The sequence below is a fragment of the Bactrocera oleae genome, chromosome 2, assembly GCF_042242935.1.
Source record: "Bactrocera oleae isolate idBacOlea1 chromosome 2, idBacOlea1, whole genome shotgun sequence".
NCBI classification, from domain to species: domain Eukaryota; kingdom Metazoa; phylum Arthropoda; class Insecta; order Diptera; family Tephritidae; genus Bactrocera; species Bactrocera oleae.
Genome location: NC_091536.1, coordinates 455450 through 476646, shown reverse-complemented (window position 1 = coordinate 476646; position 21197 = coordinate 455450). Strand labels below are relative to the sequence as shown.

Genomic DNA, 21197 nt, shown 5'->3' with positions numbered 1-21197 from the left:
AATATAAAATTAATATTATATACATATAATATATGCTCTCTGTATTTGTTGGATTTTAATTGCTGTTTATAGTAAAAAATATTTAAATTTAACAAGTTTATAGTTTATAGTAAAAAATATTTAAATTTAACAATATAAGAAATATGTTTAGTTTACTTTTATTACAGAACACACTTAATGTAATATTTAGCTATTTAAATAAAGTGGTAAAGGTATTCAACAGAATCGCTGTCGTATCGAAATGTGGTGTGGGCGATGATCCAATTCTGCTCCAGTGTACTACCTCCATTGTAGTACCGAAAATATAATTTTTTATAAGTATAAACTTTGTTTGTATACTTTGTTTCAATATCTGATGTTGCTAAAAATTGAAGAATATTTTCAACAGCATGATTATTAATACAGGAGAAGACATATACATACATATTATATATTCATCTCAACCCCAAATCAATAATGTAGCCCAAATTTTAAACCACTGTTATGGGTTTGCTTGTTTCATTTCAGCATTTCTTTTGTGGGAAAGCTGCCGACATTTGGTCTTTGGGTGTAACTCTTTACGCTCTGGTTTATGGAAACGTACCATTTATTGCAAATTCTATTCCAATTTTATATGAAAAAATTAAATTGGACCCTCTTGTACTTTTAGAAGAGCCAAAAATTAGTGAACAACTTCAGGACTGCATTCGAAGAATGTTAATAAAAAATCCTGATTCCAGAATTTCTTTACAGCAACTTAAAGTTAGTAAAATTTTTATTAATTAATAAATAATAAAATTACAAATGTCAAGTAATCATGTATATATATGGGTTTCAGGAACATACTTGGATAACTAAAGAAGGTTTGCACCCATTAGCAAATGAGGGTGAGAACTGTGACTTGGTTAAGGTTAGTGAAGAAGACATCAGTACAGTTGTGCAGAGTATTCCAAAACTAGACACACTGATTTTAATTAAAACGATGCTGAAAAATCACTCCTTTGGAAACCCATATGGTAGCGAAATTTTGCATAAATCACATCCACGTGATATAACTCGTTATGAACAATTTGTTCGGGCTGGCCGCTCTAATTCTGCTCCTGGGTCATACACACAGCAGTAAGTTTATTTTTTAATTAATTTTGTATATGTTTGGTTTTTCGAAACTCAGATTTCGATGAGACTGTAAATTGTATTTATAGGAGTTAAATCAGTATTACTTGTATATAAAATCTATAGTTTCTTATTAACTTTTTCGAATATGCGGCGAAGCCTCGCTTCTCTGCCTCTGAATATATATTATGAAATATAATATACTTCTTTGATAAGGAAACTTATGGCCACATTTTTTACAATAGAAAACTCAGTTACTTATCTCCTAATGATGCGGTCTTATTTAACCATTCATCAATGGATTTTTAAAGTTCCTACTAATAGCAGCTCTACAAGAAAACAACTAATTAAAGATATAATTATTTTTGTATCACTTATACATACATATAGGACATTTATTAGTAAGACAGTCAGTGGTACGTCATGGAACAATACAGTTATATACTTCTCCAAGTTCTATTGCCTCAGCTACAACTTCATCATTCTCAAAAATTATGTGGGATAATATATGGACAACAAGAATGGGTAGAACATTCCGATGTTTCGTCAAGAGTGAGTTTAAGGTGTAGTCAATGAGGGCTAGTAATATAAGATAGTAGTATAATTAAGTATTGTAAATAACAGCCTTCGTAGAATTTTGTGTATAATAAAATATACAAGCGTTAGTAGTCATAGTTAAACGTAAAACCCACTTTATTTTTACTATTGTCATAATCAGTTTATTACATATTTTTATTCAAAACGTTTTTTTTAGTTTTTATTAGTAGATCTATTGTGTTAATTTAAAATATTATTATTTCATGCAGAGTTTACCTTGAGGTCATTATTTAATTGATTTTGCTCGAAAATCGGATATATGTAGGAACATGCCATATACATATGTGTAGATCAATGTATTTATGTTGCACATATATCTGCGATCCCGAACAGCTCATATTTCGTTGAAAAAGTGTGCAGCCGGTTTCATGGAACAAATTTTCAACAGTTTTTATAAAAATTTAATTAATAAAAAAATTGTTGATACATAGTTTTTAAATTTAAAGCTCTTGTTTTATTTTTAAATTTATTTTAGCAATGATTCTCAGTTAAACCATCATAACATTCTCCGTGGAATGTCCGTTGTACTAAAATTTTACCTAGTACGAATTCGGTTAACCGATTAAAGTTAGAATTAAAAAAATTATTTAAAATTGTTCTGCAACATATTAAATAAAATTTGATTACTCCCTCAGCTATATTTGCTATTCATATAACTAATTAAGTTCGTATTTAATTTTTTTAATTCTAGTGACATGGATGATAATGGAAAGCTACGATCACTTACAGAACCAGAAAGGGGAAATCATATACATTAATGACAACATTAATTATTGCATATGCACATATAAGAATTATTATGTACACATTTTGAATTTCTTGATCCGAACTTAAACACATTAACAATGCAAACGTCAGAAAGTAGCTTATTGTGATTTTTTACAATAAATTATTATTATACAATAACGATAGCAAAAAACAAATAAATTTACATTTATTAAGAATATTAAAAATGTAGGTCAATTTATAATTTGTGAGGTACTCCATACTGCCTATTGCTGCTTTTATAAGTCTTGATGATTGATTTCACAAAATTTATCGTAGAGTAAGCAATTTTGCTTTATTTTACTTGCTGGTTTCAAGTCTGCTTAGATTTAATTGGAGGCGATCAATTCTAAATAAGCCAACTTTGCACCATGCCGGTCTTGTGTTTCAGCTCATTGTATTGAAATAACGAATACTTAATTTGGAAGCACTCTTCAGCAAATTGCGTTTTTACCATAAATGAACGAATATACACTCTTATGTACTGTACCATAGATGAAATAAAAATTCAGAAGACGACATTCACCCTCTCACATGCACTGCAATAATATTTATATTGCTTTTGTACCGGTATTCTAGAAGCTTTTAGTCTTATTTAAAAGCCTGTTGCATACTTCAACCTTGTGCTTCGATTTTTAGCACTGATGGTTCATTCTGGGCTCTGCGACCATAAAATCAGCTTCTGAGAAATCTTTGCATGGTTTTCGGTTTTTTATGAACCTTTTTCAATTCTATGTCTAGTTTTGCAAGAGTTTTATTGACGTTGTTAATTTAGAAAAGTGAAGATTAGGCAGATTATCATAAATTTGAAAATAAAAATTAATTATTTAATGTATATATTTAAATCAATTTTGCGAAAAAGTGAATAAATATTAAAATGAACGTTAAATTTTATCTTAACTTTAACGGCGAAAATGTTGAGATAAAGACTGTCGGGCATACGAAAAAAACTTAACTGGAATCTACTGGAACTTTCATACAAAAATTCTAATGATAGTAAAAGGTTTTTAATAATGAACGAGCGGTTGTACTTCCTCCATTGAAGGTTTGGGTAATGTAGTGAAAATTACTGGAATACGAGTTATTTGCATACAATTTTCCAAATTATCCATTTAAATATTAGTCTATTGAAAAAATAATGCATTTTTTAGTTGGCATTTTACTAAAAGTTTTATTTTATATTTTTGAATTTTGAAAAGATTACGCTGCTTAGAAATAAATTTGAAAATAAAAATTAATTATTTAATGTATATATTTAAATGATTTTTGCGAAAAAGTGAATAAATATTAAAATGAACGTTAAATTTTATCTTAACTTTAACGGCGAAAATGTTGAGATAAAGACTGTCGGGCATACGAAAAAAACTTAACTGGAATCTACTGGAACTTTCATACAAAAATTCTAATGATAGTAAAAGGTTTTTAATAATGAACGAGCGGTTGTACTTCCTCCATTGAAGGTTTGGGTAATGTAGTGAAAATTACTGGAATACGAGTTATTTGCATACAATTTTCCAAATTATCCATTTAAATATTAGTCTATTGAAAAAATAATGCATTTTTTAGTTGGCATTTTACTAAAAGTTTTATTTTATATTTTTGAATTTTGAAAAGATTACGCTGCTTAGAAATATATATTTTTTTTATATTTATGAATTGTTTAAATTCAACATAATGAAGATATAAACTATCCTATCTCTTAAGTTGGATAAATTGAACACAGTGTGCTTAATTTTACTAAAAAGGGTTCAGTTTAGGAGTTAACCCTGGAGAAAACGTGACATGTAATTTTTATACATATACTTAAATAAATATCTATTATATACATAACATTCTGGTGTCACGGGGCTTGCTGCCAAATTGCCGCAAAAGGGCTGGCGGGTAAGTCTGAGAATCGGCCAACATCTTTTTTTTTACCCTTAAATGTTTAAGGTGGTCCACCCCAAATATTATTATTTGTTTGTTTTCTAGACATAATTTTTGGTTTTTATTTTTACATGATTCATCATTGAAAAATATATACAATTTTTAATTTCCCCTTGTACGATTAACCCCAGATTTTTAATCGCAAATTTTATATTATTCCGTTCCATCCGCAAGACGACATTCGAAAATAATAATTGTAGTAAACTATAACTTTCATGTATATTTCTAACCATCAATCAGTTGTCAATGCCAGGTGTCACATCTGAACCAACAAACATTACGGAGTAGAAATTAAAACACTCTATACAGTTTTGTCCATTTTTATACTATCGCAATATGTTGAGAATATAATAGTTTTGTTCACCAAACGGTTGTTTGTATCACCTTAAACTAATCGAGTTAGATATAGGTTGTATATGTATAAATGATCAGGATGAAGAGGCGATTTTAAATTCGGATGACTGTCTGTCCGTCCGTCTGTGCTGTTGAGATATCTTTGTGAAACTTGGTACACATGTTACTTGGTACTGTAAGACGGTTGGTATTGGTGTAATCGGACCAGTGCCACGCCCACAAAACGCCATTAATCAAAAACAAATGAATTGCCATAATTATGCGCTATAATATGATACAAGACAGTTATTTGGTATACAGGATCACATTAGCGAGGGGCATCTGCACATACATTTTTTTTAAGTGGGCGTGGTCCCGCTCCCTAATAGGTTTAATGTGTATATCTCCTAAACCGCTAATGCTATAATAACCAAATTCACTGGAAGCAAATGTTTTTAGAACCTCTACCTACAGTGTGAAAATAGTTGAAATCGGGTGGCAACTCCGCCCACCCCCCATATAACGGTACTGTTAAAAACTACTAAAAGCGCGATAAATAACTTTTAGGTGGAAACCCATATTTTCAACCAAACGGTACATAACATTCCTCTCATATTTCTATGCTATAGTGTGAAAATAGGCGAAATCGGATTACAACCACGTCAATTTCCCATATAACACCATTATAAATTCTATTTTATTCTTTCATTTTCCAGTATGCAAATCAAGCAATAATGATTATATCGGGGTAAACCTTTGCGTGAATAATTCGTTTAAAGTGTGCCACCTTGTGACCAAAAATTGTCTAAATTGTCAAGCCCCTAGGTACTGAATATGTGAGCAGCAGTGCTTCTAGCTGACTTTTTACCGAAAATATCGGTCAATGTGGGAGATATATAATTTAAATTCGGAGAGGATCCTTTCCCGATGATAGTATGTCAAAAATGGGTTAATATATATTTATAATATACCTGATATAAAGATTTTTGAACTTGCAGGTGATTTTATACCGCATATTTCAGCAAAGAAGTAAAATACCATAACAAAATTTACTGGAAGTATAATATTGAATATACTATAGTTTAATGCCGAAAATATGTGAAATTGGTTCACAAATTACCTAAACTATCATATACTACAAATATTGACTTTCTTTGTTCTAACAAACCGTATGCATCTGAAGGTATTTCCCTGGCTTTTAACCTTGCAAGTTGCGAGAGTATAAAATATTCGGTTACCACCCGAACTTAGAACTTCCTTACTTATTTGAAGTTAGCTTTGTAGCATATTTGGCTGTGTTTATTGATAAAATACCAATCAGCTAACGAATTTTAATCATTAGAATCGATCGTTAATCGAGACTATCGTTATTCGAGAATCCCGCTGAACTGAACGCCGAGCCGGCATCATTTTTGAAGAAGTATTGACCGATGATTCCACCGGCTCAAAAACCACACCAAGCCGTTGTTTGTAAAATGCGCCAAGTCGTTCCATACGCCGAGTTGCTGCGAACGGCGCCGAATGGACTCTCCACGGTCTCTCCACCCTCAGATACGGCCGATATATTTTCTTCACTGAGTGCTGGACGTGGTCTATTTGGTCGACTATTATACAATAATGAATGCTGGGTCTCAAGATGGATGAGTTCGGGTGTTGCGAATAGTACGTTCAGTAGGTAGATTATCTTGACCATAAGTTGAGCGAAGGAAGCGAAACACATTTTTTACAGAACGTGAATTTTCGTAATTTCGCTTAACGATTTGTAAACGTTGTTCAGGCATAAGTCTTCCCATGCCAAAAAATAGTATAAAGATAACTTTAAAAAAAGATCCTCTACTTTGATCACCTGTTATAAGTACATACATTTGTGAATTTATTTCTTTTGTTATTTTGGAATACTAAGTACATTTATATTTTTTCTAAGGGAATTTTCAAAATATGCTTGTTTTATTTTTTGCAGTAATTTCCTGTATTATTTTCTGCTCGAATATATTGACTTCCATTGTGACTTCTGTCAGCCTTCTCTTTTATTTTATAATCACATCCAACACTAACTTATAATTGGTACAGGGAAGGAAGGTGCAAATGGTAGAGGAGGAGGATTATTGTTTGGTAATTCCCATGTATCAACATCCAAGTTATGTTTTCCCGGTACCATTGGCGGAGGAGGCATACCTGGCCCTTTCTTTTTATGACTTAATGTTGAAAGATTAGTCTAAAATTATACTACGTTATAAAAGTGATAAAAAAATAAGCTATCTACTTGTTCGTTGCTCTTAAAGCCACTTTTGCTGGCTGCGAAGCAGTTGACGCCCACGTGGAATTTTTTGTGCAACAGAACCTGTCGTAACTGCTTTCTAATCCTCATTGGGAGCGCTTACAATCGCTTTGTTCTTAAACGTACCCATTGTATTACATATTTTCTGGTATGATACCTATTAATAAATGGTATATAACTTTTCCCACCCTTTAGCCTTTTGAAGTTTTAAGTATTGTCGGATATATGTTTTGCTCTTTTTTGATTCCCTCATGAATATGATTAGAAGTCATCTCTTTTCGTATAGCTGAAGGGTGGAGTGGGGTTAGTTCGTGCAAAGCCAGGCATGTTTTTGTGAATTATATGTGCCGACACAGGTAAAATCTCTTTATGAAAACAAATGGCACATTAAAGTATGTTATCCGAAGAATATTATATTAAATTTTTACGTAGAATTATTAAAAAATACAACCATGACTGCAATTATTCCAAAGTGTCTCGAAAAAGGAGGGTTGTGATGCCCCTCATAACTTGGTACTGTTTCATCCGAAATTGAAAAATCAAGACACCAGTTTTTTTCCAGGTCACGCCGAGAAGGCGACAAATTTGGCTAATTTTTTATTGTAAAATAAAATAAGTTTTCGGAATTATCTCGTAAATTACGCACGCTTTGTGTTCTTGTTCGTAATAGCTCGCTGCTACCCTTTTCAGCATTCCTTTTCACTTTCAAATTCTTTGAATGGTTGAAAGAGCGCTCGCTTATAAATGAATTCGTTCACAAATTTGAATTCTGTTATCTATTTTTTGTATGTAATATGCAAATATGTATGCATAGAATAATAGAAATATTTTTAAAATTGTAAATAAGGAGAAAATTAAGATATAGATTATGGATTTAAGAAATTATGAATTTTTAATACTTAAAGATTAGGAAATTCCTGTTATAAATTTGTCCTTGAAAATATTAGTAGCGGATATTCAATACATTCTGGTGGATTAGGGTATTCCCGTCTTAAGTATTTCTTTGAAACTATTAAGCGGGCAGGTATTATGCATATTGTTCTACCATATTCATGGTAATTCATTGCAAGCAAAATGTGTGGCCAACATCTCAACATACAAATGAAATGCAACACGCTCTAAGTGTTGAACCGCACAAATAAGAAAATAATGTGTCTTCTTTCCGTTCCCCGTGAAATGAAAACGTCTACCGCCTAGAATATGACGAAAACTGCTTGGTTTCCGAACCTGTGCTCACCGACCCTATTACGGTTTCCAACTCAAACGCAATTTGGTCGATGTTTTGAAATTCGGTATATAGTGATTATATATCAACTTAATCGGTTAAAAAAGTTTTGGTTGGAGTATTGTCGAACTACAACTTCTTTGTGGTGTCACGCTTATCAATACTGTGCACATGCGGTTGATTAGAACACTATAAAACTACAACTGCTACCAGGAATATATACACTAGTGCAGTAAATTTTGTGAAAATATTTATTTAAAATGAAAAACAGCTAAATGAACTATTTAGAATAATTTTAAACTATTTTGTATCATTTATTTTGTACAATTACATAGAAAAAACAAAGTTGCTACAAATTGATAAACTTGTTGAGCTAGTGGAGAAAATCCAGGAAATGAAATAGACAAGCCAAAATTTGGAAGCTGTAAAAGTAAAATGAGGGGCCTGCGGGAATGTTGCAAATCCAATATAATATTGCTAGGAATGCACTTTTTGAGTAAAATTAAATTTTTAAAGCATTTTACTCCTCTTCACTCATTTAGGTTTTAATCCACCCCGTACAAATACGGTGTTCTATTAATATTTAAAACCTCTAGTCGAATGTTAAAATCATTTTCACTGAAACGAGAGTGTGCATAATTTTAATTTAGAAGGTGCGGTAATTCTTCACACGTTTTTGGAAAAGTTCGTTTATCTTATTTAGCAAAGAACCAAATGAATTTTCAATGTCCCAATAATTTTTTGTCTAAAATAAATGTTTAGTCCTTTTTTCCAACTTCCCTTTTCATACAAATTCAATTTCATTTTTAATTCGGATGTAAAAAAACACCGTTTGTTTTTTCTTCTACATACATAAGTCCAAAAGTTAGTTAGTTTTACATTTCTTTTAAAGAACTTAAACATGGAGTCATACAAAGGATCACATAAATGTTTGAATCCCCTCATTAGTTTTCTAATAATTACAGAGTACTTTAATGGAAAGACGATGAAAATATTTTTAATTAAATGGCTTGGTGGAAACTCAATAGTTTAATACTACACGTATGATTAGAATATTTCGACGCTTAAGTTTTCAATGAAAAAAGTTTACACCATAATAGAAATATAATTGAACTCTTCATAATATATTGTTCAAATAATTTTTCTTCATTGTATTACTGGTTTATCTTCGTAATAATATGTGCAAAGTTAATAATCATTATAGTTAGCTGTGGGTCATGTATTATCAGTAGCCATATTCGTTGTCCTAAAGAAAAAAGCAAAGTTATTACTAAAATGCTTATTTATTTTCTGTTAACTTACTTTTAGCGTTTCTTTAGCTGAGGACCGATATCTTGTTTCTTTTTCATTTAAATCCCGTTCCTTGTTGTGCTTCGAACGTTGAATATAATCGAGCTTAGAGCCATATCGACATCCATATTCATTATTATCTCTATCTACCTCAGTATCAGCTCTATCATCTCTTTCTTTTTGCTGTGAATCTGAAGATAAGTTCATTTTATGGCTTTCATTTCGACGCTGTTCATTAAAGTTATGGAAACTTCCTCGATAAGAATTATTTCGTTCACGAAAACTGGCGGTACCACTAGAGAAAAATTTTTGGCATCCGCCAGTTACTCGAATATCCCTTTCCCTATCACGATCATCACTTTGGCGACTATAATGTCTGCTTATAGGTGGAGTCGTTGTTACATTATCGTATGAAGTTGGCTTTTTTGACACTTCCTCTTCTTGTTTTTTTTCATAATGATAAAAGTCGTCAAAAATGGATGTAGAATGTTTATAACAGTGGAGTATTTGAAGAACTTCGATACCTTTAGCATTAGGCACCTCTTGAGTGTCGCGTGAGTTTGTAACAGATTTATTGTCATTGTTTTCTAGACGTATGTGCCTTAATTTAAGGTTCGGAACATCCTTCACGTAAATCCACTTCACTTTGAACTTTCCTTTCCACTTATCTTGAGACCATACGCTTGACGTAGAATTATAGTCAACAGCGGTAATCATTTGAGCCATTCCACAGAAATGACCGGAACCATTTACAGAAAAGAAGAGAAGAACTTGTCCACCCTCCTTTTGACGTTCTTTAAAAGCATCATCTAGTCGCTTGTTGCCATGATCAGTTGAACACCAAATTTCATACTTTATACTTCGATGAATATCATCTTCGGAATATGATTTAATAACAAAAAATCTATAAAAAAAAAACAACATCAGAACTAAAATTATTTGTACAAATATTACAAATGTCAGATAAGATACCTTGCTGAAGTTGCAATATTTAAGTCAATTTCCAAGGGATTGTAATTGTTTTTGTCATATAGTTTTTCAAGCACTGCATTTGAAACTTCTGGAGTTATTTCGTCAACATTCTGGCATGATTCAAAACTTCGTTCACCAATATCTTTTAGAGTAGATTCTTGTTCCGTTAAACGGGTATAGTTTCTACGCTCCGTGAATCGACTTTGATAACCACAATTTCCAATATTATTATCGGAACGACGAATATGACCTAAGTTCGTAATTCCAAGCCCCCGATTATTTTGTTCCAAGAGCTGTAAAGACCAGTTCTTACGCGAATTATTTATAGGTGAAGTTCGCGCACGTCCATAATTACTATTATTGTAATTTGATTTATTATCTTCGCGAATATATTGACTCCCTTTGTGACTTCTATCAGCCTTCTCTTCTATTTCATAATCACATCCAACTCCAACTGTATAATTGGGATCAACTTCAATAAATGATTTATCAGTCGATGGAGGTGGTGATGGTAGAGGAGGAGGATTATTGTTTGGCAACTCCCATGTATTAACATCCAAGTTATGTTTTCCCGGTACCATTGGCGGAGGAGGCATACCTGGCCCTTTCTTTTTATGACTTAATGTTGAAAGATTAGTCTAAAATTATACTACGTTATAAAAGTGATTAAAAAAATAGGCTATCTACTTATTCGTTACCCTTAAAGCCAATTTTGCTGGCTGCGAAGCAATTGACGCCCAAGTTGTCTTTTTGGGTGCCACAGAAGCTGTCGTAACTGCTTTCTTATCCTCATTCGGAGCACTTATAATCGCTTTGTTCTCAAATTTACCCATCGTATACATATTTTCTGTTCTGATGGCCTGTTATTATATATACTTTTTACTTATTCATTTGTCTTTTTTCAATGCCAAATATTACTTACCCTGTTGATGTTTGAAGGATTGTCGGTCATATTTTTCCCTTTTTTTTGATTCCCCCATGGGTTTGACTGGAAGTCGTCTCTTTTCGTATAGTTAAAACTAGCGGTTTTCCCATTCTTTTTAGCGGTGTCTAAAAAATCCAATATAATAATCGCTATAGGTATATACACAGTAAATATCAATATTAATTGAACATTTTGGTTTTGGTAATACGAGTAAAATATTTAATTACAAAAAACAAATAACTCATTTTTTAATTAATTAATAAATGTTATTTTAAGTATACTTATTTTTTAAGTATTAAAGTAAGATCACTGTAATCAATATAGGCATCCAAGGGATGCGTTCAGAATGGAGTGATGTTACCAAGATGAAAGTTTGAGTCCACACCATTTGACATTATTAGATTCTAATCTTAGGTGAACAACACGTGGAAGTCCCGATTGTGAAGGTCACCAAAGCGTTGATGGTATGCGAACGCCTAGGTGGTAGAACGTGAGGCTGCATATCAAGAATACCATATCCTCGTGCCCAACCGCTGCGCTAGATGTGAGCCTTGACCACACTTCGACATGGAAAGAAGAGAGTAGCGTAGTAGAATTGGCGCTTAAAAACTGACTCTCATTGGAAAGAAGCTACCAATGGCACTATTTTCTAGACACGTCATTAAGCACCACGAAGAATGGGAAGATTCACTCTCGGAAAGTACATACAAGGAACACTATGGAATGGTATTCATACAGCCACGCATCAAACTGTTAGTGACCTTGGGAACGCTGCGAAAAATTTTCAAGCTGAGGTCTACGTCATTAGCAGATGTGCAAGATTGTTCTACAGAAGAACTATCATGGTGAATGTATTGTCATTTTCAGTTACAGTTAAGCGGCACTTCAGTCAATTTCATCCGTTACTAGGAGCTTTATTAATACTCTTTGTTTCAACTGGATTAAATGAAATGTTGTGTTAACAGGAGAAGGCACACGCGTCGCGTTTTATGAAATCATTTAACGCAAACCTATGCAACTTTTAATGCCAATGTACATATAAGGAAAATTAATGGTAATCTGACTCATCAATTTCAACTACGAATTAATCATAATCACTCGCAATTTTCAAAGATCAACGCCGGGTAAAACCTTCATGTGTAGCCTAAACTTTATATTAAACAAGTAAGGAAGATTTAAGTTCGGGTGTAACCGAAAATTTTATACTCTTGCAGCTTGAAGGATCAAAGTTGGCGAAATACTTATACAGTGCGCGCATTTCGTTTAGCCGAATGCGATTTGTTTGAAGTTTTTGACCCTAATAGTTCAGGAAACAAAAAAATTTCTCAAAATCAATTTAGTATGTGTTTTATTATCAAAAATTTTGTAAAAGCTAGAAATTTCATTGTATTTTATTAAAATAATAGTGAAAAACTAAAATAACAGTACATAATTAATATTTTATTTTGCTCTCATTTTATTAAGCCGAAAATGCCGTTAGGTATACTTTCTATTAGTTTTTTAAAATATATTCATGAATTTTTTCTCAACTCTCGTTAATTGCGATCTTAAGATCAAAAACATTGTTAAGTTGCCGTCCATTTTTATAAACATCTTTAGTCAGAATGCGCCAGAGATCCTCGATTGGGTTTAGGTCAGGACTGCATGCTGGCCATTTCATTTATTTTATGATTTTCTTTTTAAACCAGTGAACTGAATGTCTTGTAACGTGGATAGCAGCGTTATCCTGGTGGGATATTGGTTCGAAATTTCTATATATGGTATAAGACCAACCGAAAGGTATATGTAATCTAATATGATGAATTGACGCGATTTGATCTAATTTTGACAATACCATTTACTATTAACACACCACATAATATATGCCCAGCGTGCAATGAGTCTCCGCATGACACTAACCACCTCTTTGCATGCCCAACGAACCCCACTCATCTAACACCCATTTCCCTATGGCCCGACCCGGTCGAAACAGCTCGTTTCCTGGGCTTTCCGTTAGATGACCTCGACGACAACCAAACTCTAACTTATCACCCGTTACAATAACAACAACAAGATAACACATACTATTATATATAAGGAGTAAAGTCAGCCAAATGTTTGAAAATCGTGATAAGGGTAACCCTAGAGTAAACCAGAAATAATATATTTGGTATTAGGTATATGACGGCTAAGAGAAGATTTTATCCGATTTAACTCATTTTTGACATACTGATCAGAAAAGGATTTGCTTCGAATTTCAATAACACATCTCACAGATTGACCGATATTTTCGATAAAATGTTCGCTGTAGGAACTGGGGTCCACATATTCGATATGTTGGGGTTTGAACAGTTGCAATCATAATTTTGACAATTTTTTGTCATAAGGTGGCCTACCTTATGCACACTATACGGCCAAAGATTTATCCGATACATTCATTGCGCTTGATTTGCATACTTTAATGTGGGCGGTGCCACGTCCATCGCTCTTATAAAGCCAACTCAGGGGTAAAATTTAGTGACTCTGGCGTATTTATTCATGATTTATCTCGGTTTTAGTAGTTTTTAACAAAGCCGTTATATGGGAAGAGGGCGGGGTCATCCATATTTACAATGTCGGTAGGGGTGTTTAAAGAATTTACTCTTAGCGAATTTGGTTATTATAACTTAAGTGGTTTAGGAGATAAGTGCACTAAACCTTTAAGAAGGCGGAACCACGCTAAATTACCGTTTTGTATCTTACTTATGGCAATTTATAGGTTTTTGCTCAATGGCGTTTTGTGAGCGTGGCAGTGGTCCGATTACGCCCATCTACGAACTCGTCTTTTTTTCCCAGGGAATACATGTACCTGGTTTCATTAAGATATTTAAATTTTGACTCAAGTTACAGCTTGCACGGACAGACAGACGGACGGATGGACAAACACTCAACTCAACTCATCTCATCATTCTGATCATTTATATATGTACAAGTATATATAACTCTTATATCTATATCGACTTGTTTTAGGTGATACAAACAACCGTTTGTTTTTCACAACAAAACTCTGTAGCAATATGTTGCAAGAGTATAAAAATGGTGCGAAAGAATTCAAAATTTATTATTCGAAGAGAGGGTGAAGGGATTACAATCATGTTTGGTACCTTATTAACTTATATTATAGGTAGTAGGCTGACTTAGGATGCGGCTATATATTGCTTCATATCCGAGATAAGATATTAAAATCAATCTAGTTAGCTTTAATAAGAAATATGAAACGGAAATCATCATATTCATACCCTGTTTAAACTCAACTAGAAAGTCGGAAATCATTATATCGGCTGTATTTGGGAACATGTTTTCACAAAATTTTATGAAGATAACTTACACACTGACAGTCATATTCGGCATAAAGTCTGCTATAATAACGAAAATCGTTATATGTAGTATATGATAATTGGCATTATTCGCTTCAACCAGAGACATTGCCAGTAAAAATTTTTTTTCGTTTACAGTTGGGTTTTTGCACAACAAAAAAAACAAGGTGTTGGCCAAAATTACAGATTCTTGTAGATAGGATTTGGGTTAAAATTAAGGCAATTAAAACTTTTGTTTACATTTTTTTGTATTCTTGACCTCAAATAAACAAAATCAATATATTTGTAAGGTATTTTAATAATTCGTTTACAAATTAATAAATTTAAACTTATGTTCACTTCATGTCAGACATTTTGAATTAATTGAATATCAACTGACTGTTCTTGCCCGCATAGCCAACACAATTTGAATATATGAAATAAGCTAAGTGTGTTTGTCAACGATAAGCTTATGACGCCTAATATAATCAATATTAGACGTTCACATAATTTCGGAAAGGTATATTACATATTGATTGATATACATGATACAAAGTCATCCGGAAGTTTGAAATCCGTTTATTGTATATATTGGTGCTAAAAATATCAGAAAAATTATTTTTGATTATTATAATAACAATTTCCCCTACTTTCAATAATTATATCACAAATTGACCGATATTTAAAGGTAAAAGGTAGCTTTAGGCACTGAGGTTCACATCTTCGATATCTGGCGGTCAAGGCAAAATCTTCCAAATCCATTGGCTCTGATGGAATAAACATGCTGATGCCACGGGAGTAAGTTTCCTAACCAAAGTCCTCAACCATTCGCTGACCACTCTTCAAATACCCGATGTGTGGAAAGTCGGAAGACCACTACTGAAACCTGGGCAACTCGCCAACAAAGGGGAGTTTTATCGTCCGATAACTCTCCTTTACCCAGTAGTGAAGACCCTTGAGGCCTTGCTACTCCTGACATTCACTCACAACCTGAGCCTAGCAGACCACCAGCATGGCTTCTGAAAAGTGCATAGCACCACCACAGAAATTAGCGTCATAAGCGCACAGAAAGTTCATTGCCTAAACCAGAAGTCCTTCTGTGAGGAACGATCCTTGTAGCATTGGACTTGTCAATCCACGCTCTCTCCACGGGTGAAGCGGTCGACAATCATCCGTACTGTATCGAGGTCAAACATCTAAACTAAGAATAATTAAACAGGGGGTTCCGCAAGGTGGTGTCCTCTCCCCATTAATGTTAAATTTCTACATATCGAAACCAGAGGGATTTTCCATCACCTCGTACTCTAATGATTGCACGATATAGACGTTGGGCAAGGAATCGATGTCATGTGCTCAAGAGTAAACGGCTATCTCTCCGAACTTTCTCGCTTCTTCTCTGCAAGGAGTGGCATTACAATTCCGACAGTCATTAACGCTAGGATTTTAGGTGTAACTTTTGGCAGACTGTGCTTCTTCACTCCCCACACACCCACGATAAATGCCACAGTACAAAGCCGGCAGCTTATTGTTGGCAACACGGCAATCGGCCGCCCGGTCTTAAACTACGCTGCACCGATATGGTCACCTGGATGTAGTGCAACGCAGACGAAGACGCATCAGACATGTCAGAACACTGCACTCCGGACTATCATGGGATGCCTCTTGGTAGCTTCCGCCGAACACCTACACAGCGAGGCCCGTATGCTTCCGGTTAAGGAACACAATGACTCCTCTCCAAGCAGTTTCTGCTGAGATGTTTCCACCCTTGCAATCGTCTGCTTGAAGCGGAACCTCCTCCCAAGAGCATCAAGACCCTTCATTGACTACGTGGACGAACAGTACACCGAACAGACTTCGGACGCAACAAACTTCAGACATGCACTGTAGTCTACTCACCACCCATTGCAGACGAAGAGCTCGAGTTGCCTCGATAATCTAGAGTAACTCTTGCGCAACTTCGTTCTGGGTACTGTAGCAGATTAAACTCCTACCAATGCAGAATCGACCCCGACATACCAAATATATGTATATGCAGCATTCAACGAGTCTCAGCATGATACCAACCACCATGTTTTGCCCAACTCACACCTTTCTCCCTATGGTCTGACCCAGTCGAAAAAGAATGTTTCCTGGGCCTACCGTAAGATGATTTCGACGACGATCAACCTGAACCTTACCACCCAAGCGAGGATTAGATAATCGCTGCAACAACAACAACACCAATATGTAAGATATCATTATTCTATTATATCAAAATTAACTGATCGTATAATATTGGACATACTATAGTTTAATGCCGAAAATATGTGATATTGGACTACGAATTACTTCAACTTTCGCAAAATTTTTTAGTTTTGCCACACGTGAAGGTATTTCCCCTGCTTTGATCCAAGTTGAAGGAGTATAAAATACTCGGTTACACCCGACTTAGTTAAAATATACTTTTTTCTTTAAAAACGAATAACAAATAGTTGAATATTGATTCAAAGCTATTTATGCAATATTAAATACAAAATAAATATATTTGAAAAGGTAGAAACAAATTAGTAAAATGTAAATGTATGAAAAGACATATTATAAAAAGAACACCCATTATAAATCCGTTCCCACGACAGTCGGGCTTACGTAACCGGAACGGACTCGGATTTTTATCCGGTCAAGGATTGTCAACTCGAAGAAGCTAAAATATCCAAAGAATAATGGGGTATAAAAAATCTTTATCTTGATTTTGATAGGTCAGTTTGTACATTAAATATTTAATATAGTCGTCCGATATGAACAATATATACTGCCAAATTAAAAGTAATTGTCCATAAAAGAGCTTGATTTTAATCGGATGCAGTCTGCAATTAGCAGTTGACTGAATATGTTGTTGCGGATAGATCCATATTTTACGTATGAAATTAAATTAATTCTTACTCGATAAAATATCAAAGTCCCTTTTTTAAATGTCAAATTGTCCAACTATAATTTAATTGCCACTCTACCTGTAATATTAGTTTTAATACATTTATTTGCATGTGCACATATTGAGAAAGCTTGTCCCGGTTCAGACCCGTTGATTTGCTTTGTTACACTGCAAACGCACTAACACAATGTCATTTTCTGAGTCGTTTGGTTTTGGCCGTGTCCATCCCCGCTCATGGCTAACTCGGCTCAGCTCATCACGCTGATCATTAATACATATACTCTATTGGAGATCCCTACATTCCATACTTAATACCATACTTAAAATTTTAAATTTATGCATTTTAAATACGAATATCTTAAAAACTGCCAATTAGCGGTAGTTGTATATACACATTATCTAAATCTGTAAGGCTCCCTCTAACAACCCATAGCCATTTTAAACCCGAATTCAGGGGATACTATTATATATCCCAAAGCTTAAAAACTTTAGTGTACCATTCCACGATTTCATGGTTAAAATGGGTAGAGGAGATTCTCCGGATTAAGAATATATGTAATTATAGCCGCCGAAAACTTATAGTTGTAGAGATATTCGCAATATAAGTTAAAAATTTTACAAATTTTATCTTCCAATTTCTCGATTTATAGTTAATTTTTCTTTTATATTATATTATGAACTAAATATTCACTAACACTTCACTACATTGTTTTAACACATTTAATTTATATCGATTATTTTGATATTTGCTTTAAATGAGCATTTTACCTTTAAAAAATTTTGGTAAATTTTGGTAAGTTAATTTTTTCAACATTTCTTTTTTCAAAAAAAAAAAAAAAAAAAAAAAAAAAAAAAGTTTTTTTTACAAGGCCGCCAGTACAGAAAGGAGTTTGACGCGATTGAATTATGAACACCCCGGTTTTGGACCGACCAGGGTTATTTTTTCTCCGATATTCGTCCATACCATTAGATCGCAGCGCAAAATAAATTGTGACGGTTACAGTATTTTTTTTCACAAGAAAATGTTTAACTCGCTGAACTGGTAATTACAGCTAAGTGATCTGACTTCTGTAGAATTTTGCCGCTACAACAACAACAATTAAGTGACTTGAAAAATATGTGCAAAGTGCGTCAAATATTATATATTTGTAAATACATACATAAATTATTGAAAAAATGCACTTTCCGCTCACGGATTTGAAACATTCGCGTCAAAATAAGACGATTAAAAAAAAATTTCATTTTTGAGGCCTCCTTAGTTGGGGGACCTAAACTAGACATTTTCCAAAATTTTCATTATATACATAATTATAAAGGGTTCCATATTGACAAATAATAAGTGTTGCCATATTCTCTTTCATTCCTGTATTGGCGGCTTTCGGCCACGCTTCAAAATAATAACCCTGGCTGATCCAACACCGGGGTGGTCCTTATTCCTTTCGAGTCCTACTTTTTTTTTTTAATTGGCGGCCTTCGGCGGGGCGATCCAACTCCAGGGTGGTCGTTATTCCTTTCGCGTACTACTTCTTTCTGAATTTAAAGCAAATATTAAAATAACTGTATCAAATAAATATGTAGGAACAATGTAGTGAAGTGCTAGCGTATTATAAGTACATAATATAAAAGAGAAATTAACTATAAATCGAGAAATTGCAAGATACCATTTGTCAAATTTTCAACTTAAAATGCAAATATCTCGAAAACTATAAGTTTCCGGCGGTTATAATTGTATATATTCTTAATCTGGAGTAAATATATTATATAATATATTAAAAATTATAAGTGTTCTGCAGATATGCAGATTTAACCTTCGAGAGACAAGGCCGTGTCATATATGACACTTTCAACCATCTTCTATGTATGATAGGAACTTAGATGTGTCTAATTTTTCTTTTATAATAGGTATTGATTGTAGCTTTTTTTATGATTTTCATAACCAATAAATGTTGAATGGGTTCAGATTGTGTTTGTACTCATGTTGCCTGAAAAAAACTATCAATAATTACGTAAAGGGTGCATTTGGGGAAAGTGTCGCATACGACACCGCCTTGCTACATATGCCCTGAAAAAATGCCTTGTCTCTCGAAGGTTAATATCAACGACCCCATTGAGTTATTTCAAAGCACAAAAACTTTTTATCAACAAAGGTTTAAATCACAAGTCGTTGGAAATTTTTAATTTCCGTTGTTTTGCTTTCCCTTATTTTAGTTTCGGTTTTTTGACGTGAAGTAGTTTTTAAAACCGTCCCTTTGACGTGTTGTTTTTTCTTCCTTGCTTAGTTTTACCATCCTTTTTCGTTCAAGACAATTGCAAGGCACGGTCCATTAAAAAAATAGTACAAGTTTTTTTGATATCACATATCATGCACAGCGACTTGTGATTTGCTCTTTGAAATAAGTCAATGGGTCCCTATTTTTACTGCACCAGTTTATATACATATTCTTATATGGGGAACCTCCTTTATCAGTCCATATCTATTTAACCTCGAAGAAAGCTATTCTAAATCCCAGCTAAAATTAATATTGTGTTTAAAAACAAAATATAGAAATCACTTTTTATTTAAGAAAAAATTAACTTACCACTGTTTTGTTTTCTAGGCTTTTGATTATTCCGGGAAACATGTTGACTCTCCTTTACATTGAATGGGGGATATTGAAACTGCATTGAACTCTGATGAGAATCTTATAATAAAATACAAGATTAGTTATTTATATATGTATATTGTATTTCAAAAACATACATGTATTTTCATCGCCAGGAGATGATAAATTTTCATACGAAGCTTCGTCAACTTGCTGACTCCAGGGAATATTTCGCTCCTCTACATTTTTTGCTTTTTTGCCAAAAATTAACAACAAAAAAACATATATATACAAAGGAATAGTTTAGTATCTTATAATTAAAACAAGCTTATTAGTTCACTAGTCATAACGTGAGACTAACTTTTTGGGAATTCGGGCGCTTTACCTGTGTTTCCAGGTGCTTTCATCTAGATTAAAAAAATGTGAGCAATAAAATATATATTTTAGCATTAGTAATAGTTTTATAATGAATTTAATTCAAGGTATACCTGTTCTGAAACGCTTGTAGACATTTGCCGTGAATTTTTGTATTGTGCTTTCCTGGGGTGAAAAATGAACGATTTATCGACCGGATATCGAAATAATACTTTTGTTTACCTCTTAAAATATAATATATATGAACACGGTAACACACAAATTAACTTTATACAATAATTTATTTAGGTTGGCAGTCAAACACTTGATATCTAAAGTTGTATATTTTTACTTAATTCGACAATTGCAAAAACCGATAAACGAACAAAAAGCGAACATACACCAACAAAGAACACACGATTCGACGCATAAACTTCAGATATGTTTCATTCCCAAATAATATATTTGCTCTTCATAATTTGACGCATCTCTAATAGATCTGTTAAATGATTGAGTCAATGGCCTACTGCAGTGATGCCAAGTCCCTCAAAATAATTCTACATTTACACACACTAAAATGTAAAAATATCTTCACAAATTTTAAGCTGTGTGCCACTCGATAGAAAGTAGCGTTAA

The 21197-nt window shown here is 33.4% G+C and overlaps 2 protein-coding genes across 11 annotated transcripts in view; one reads left to right on the top strand and one right to left on the bottom strand.

Moving 5' to 3' along the window:
• LOC106623349 (calcium/calmodulin-dependent protein kinase kinase 2) overlaps window positions 1-2642 on the top strand; it is a 34004-nt gene extending 31362 nt beyond the window's left edge. For 3 of the 5 annotated variants that reach the window (XM_014242824.3, XM_014242846.3, XM_014242834.3), the window contains 4 exons: window positions 508-741; window positions 818-1098; window positions 1483-1644; window positions 2381-2642. In XM_014242824.3, coding sequence (XP_014098299.1) covers window positions 508-741; window positions 818-1098; window positions 1483-1597 — 630 coding nt within the window. In that variant the 3' untranslated portion in view covers window positions 1598-1644; window positions 2381-2642. Of the gene's footprint in view, window positions 1-507; window positions 742-817; window positions 1099-1482; window positions 1656-2380 lie in introns of all 5 variants that reach the window. The other 2 variants (XR_004978809.2, XM_014242858.3) reach the window with 2 other exon arrangements.
• Window positions 2643-9319: 6677 nt separating this feature from the next.
• Window positions 9320-21023, bottom strand: Ythdf (YTH domain-containing family protein). 6 transcript variants are annotated; one of them, XM_014242789.3, is made up of 10 exons: window positions 20805-21023; window positions 20696-20747; window positions 20569-20614; window positions 20366-20458; window positions 20205-20306; window positions 11401-11552; window positions 11177-11338; window positions 10479-11116; window positions 9519-10410; window positions 9320-9462 (listed from the first exon to the last, which is right to left on the bottom strand). In XM_014242789.3, exons 2-10 carry the CDS (start codon window positions 20717-20719, stop codon window positions 9442-9444), a joined length of 2130 nt encoding a protein of 709 aa, XP_014098264.1. In that variant the 5' UTR covers window positions 20720-20747; window positions 20805-21023; the 3' UTR covers window positions 9320-9441. The 6 variants fall into 6 exon arrangements, with proteins under 6 accessions (XP_014098264.1, XP_014098272.1, XP_069962169.1 ...); XM_014242797.3 differs by having other exon boundaries at window positions 20593-20614; XM_070106068.1 differs by having other exon boundaries at window positions 20696-21023.
• Between the last annotated feature and the right edge of the window lie 174 nt (window positions 21024-21197).

Excerpts from the sequence above, each read along its gene's own strand:
- Ythdf (XM_070106068.1), bottom strand. The coding sequence starts at position 20,719 with ATGTCTACAAGCGTTTCAGAACAG. Across the intron at positions 11,553-20,204 it reads GCCTAGAAAACAAAACAGTG|CGATTATTATATTGGATTTT; the intron begins GTAAGTTAATTT and ends ATATACCTATAG. Across the intron at positions 9,463-9,518 it reads CAGCTAAAGAAACGCTAAAA|GACAACGAATATGGCTACTG; the intron begins GTAAGTTAACAG and ends TTTTTTCTTTAG.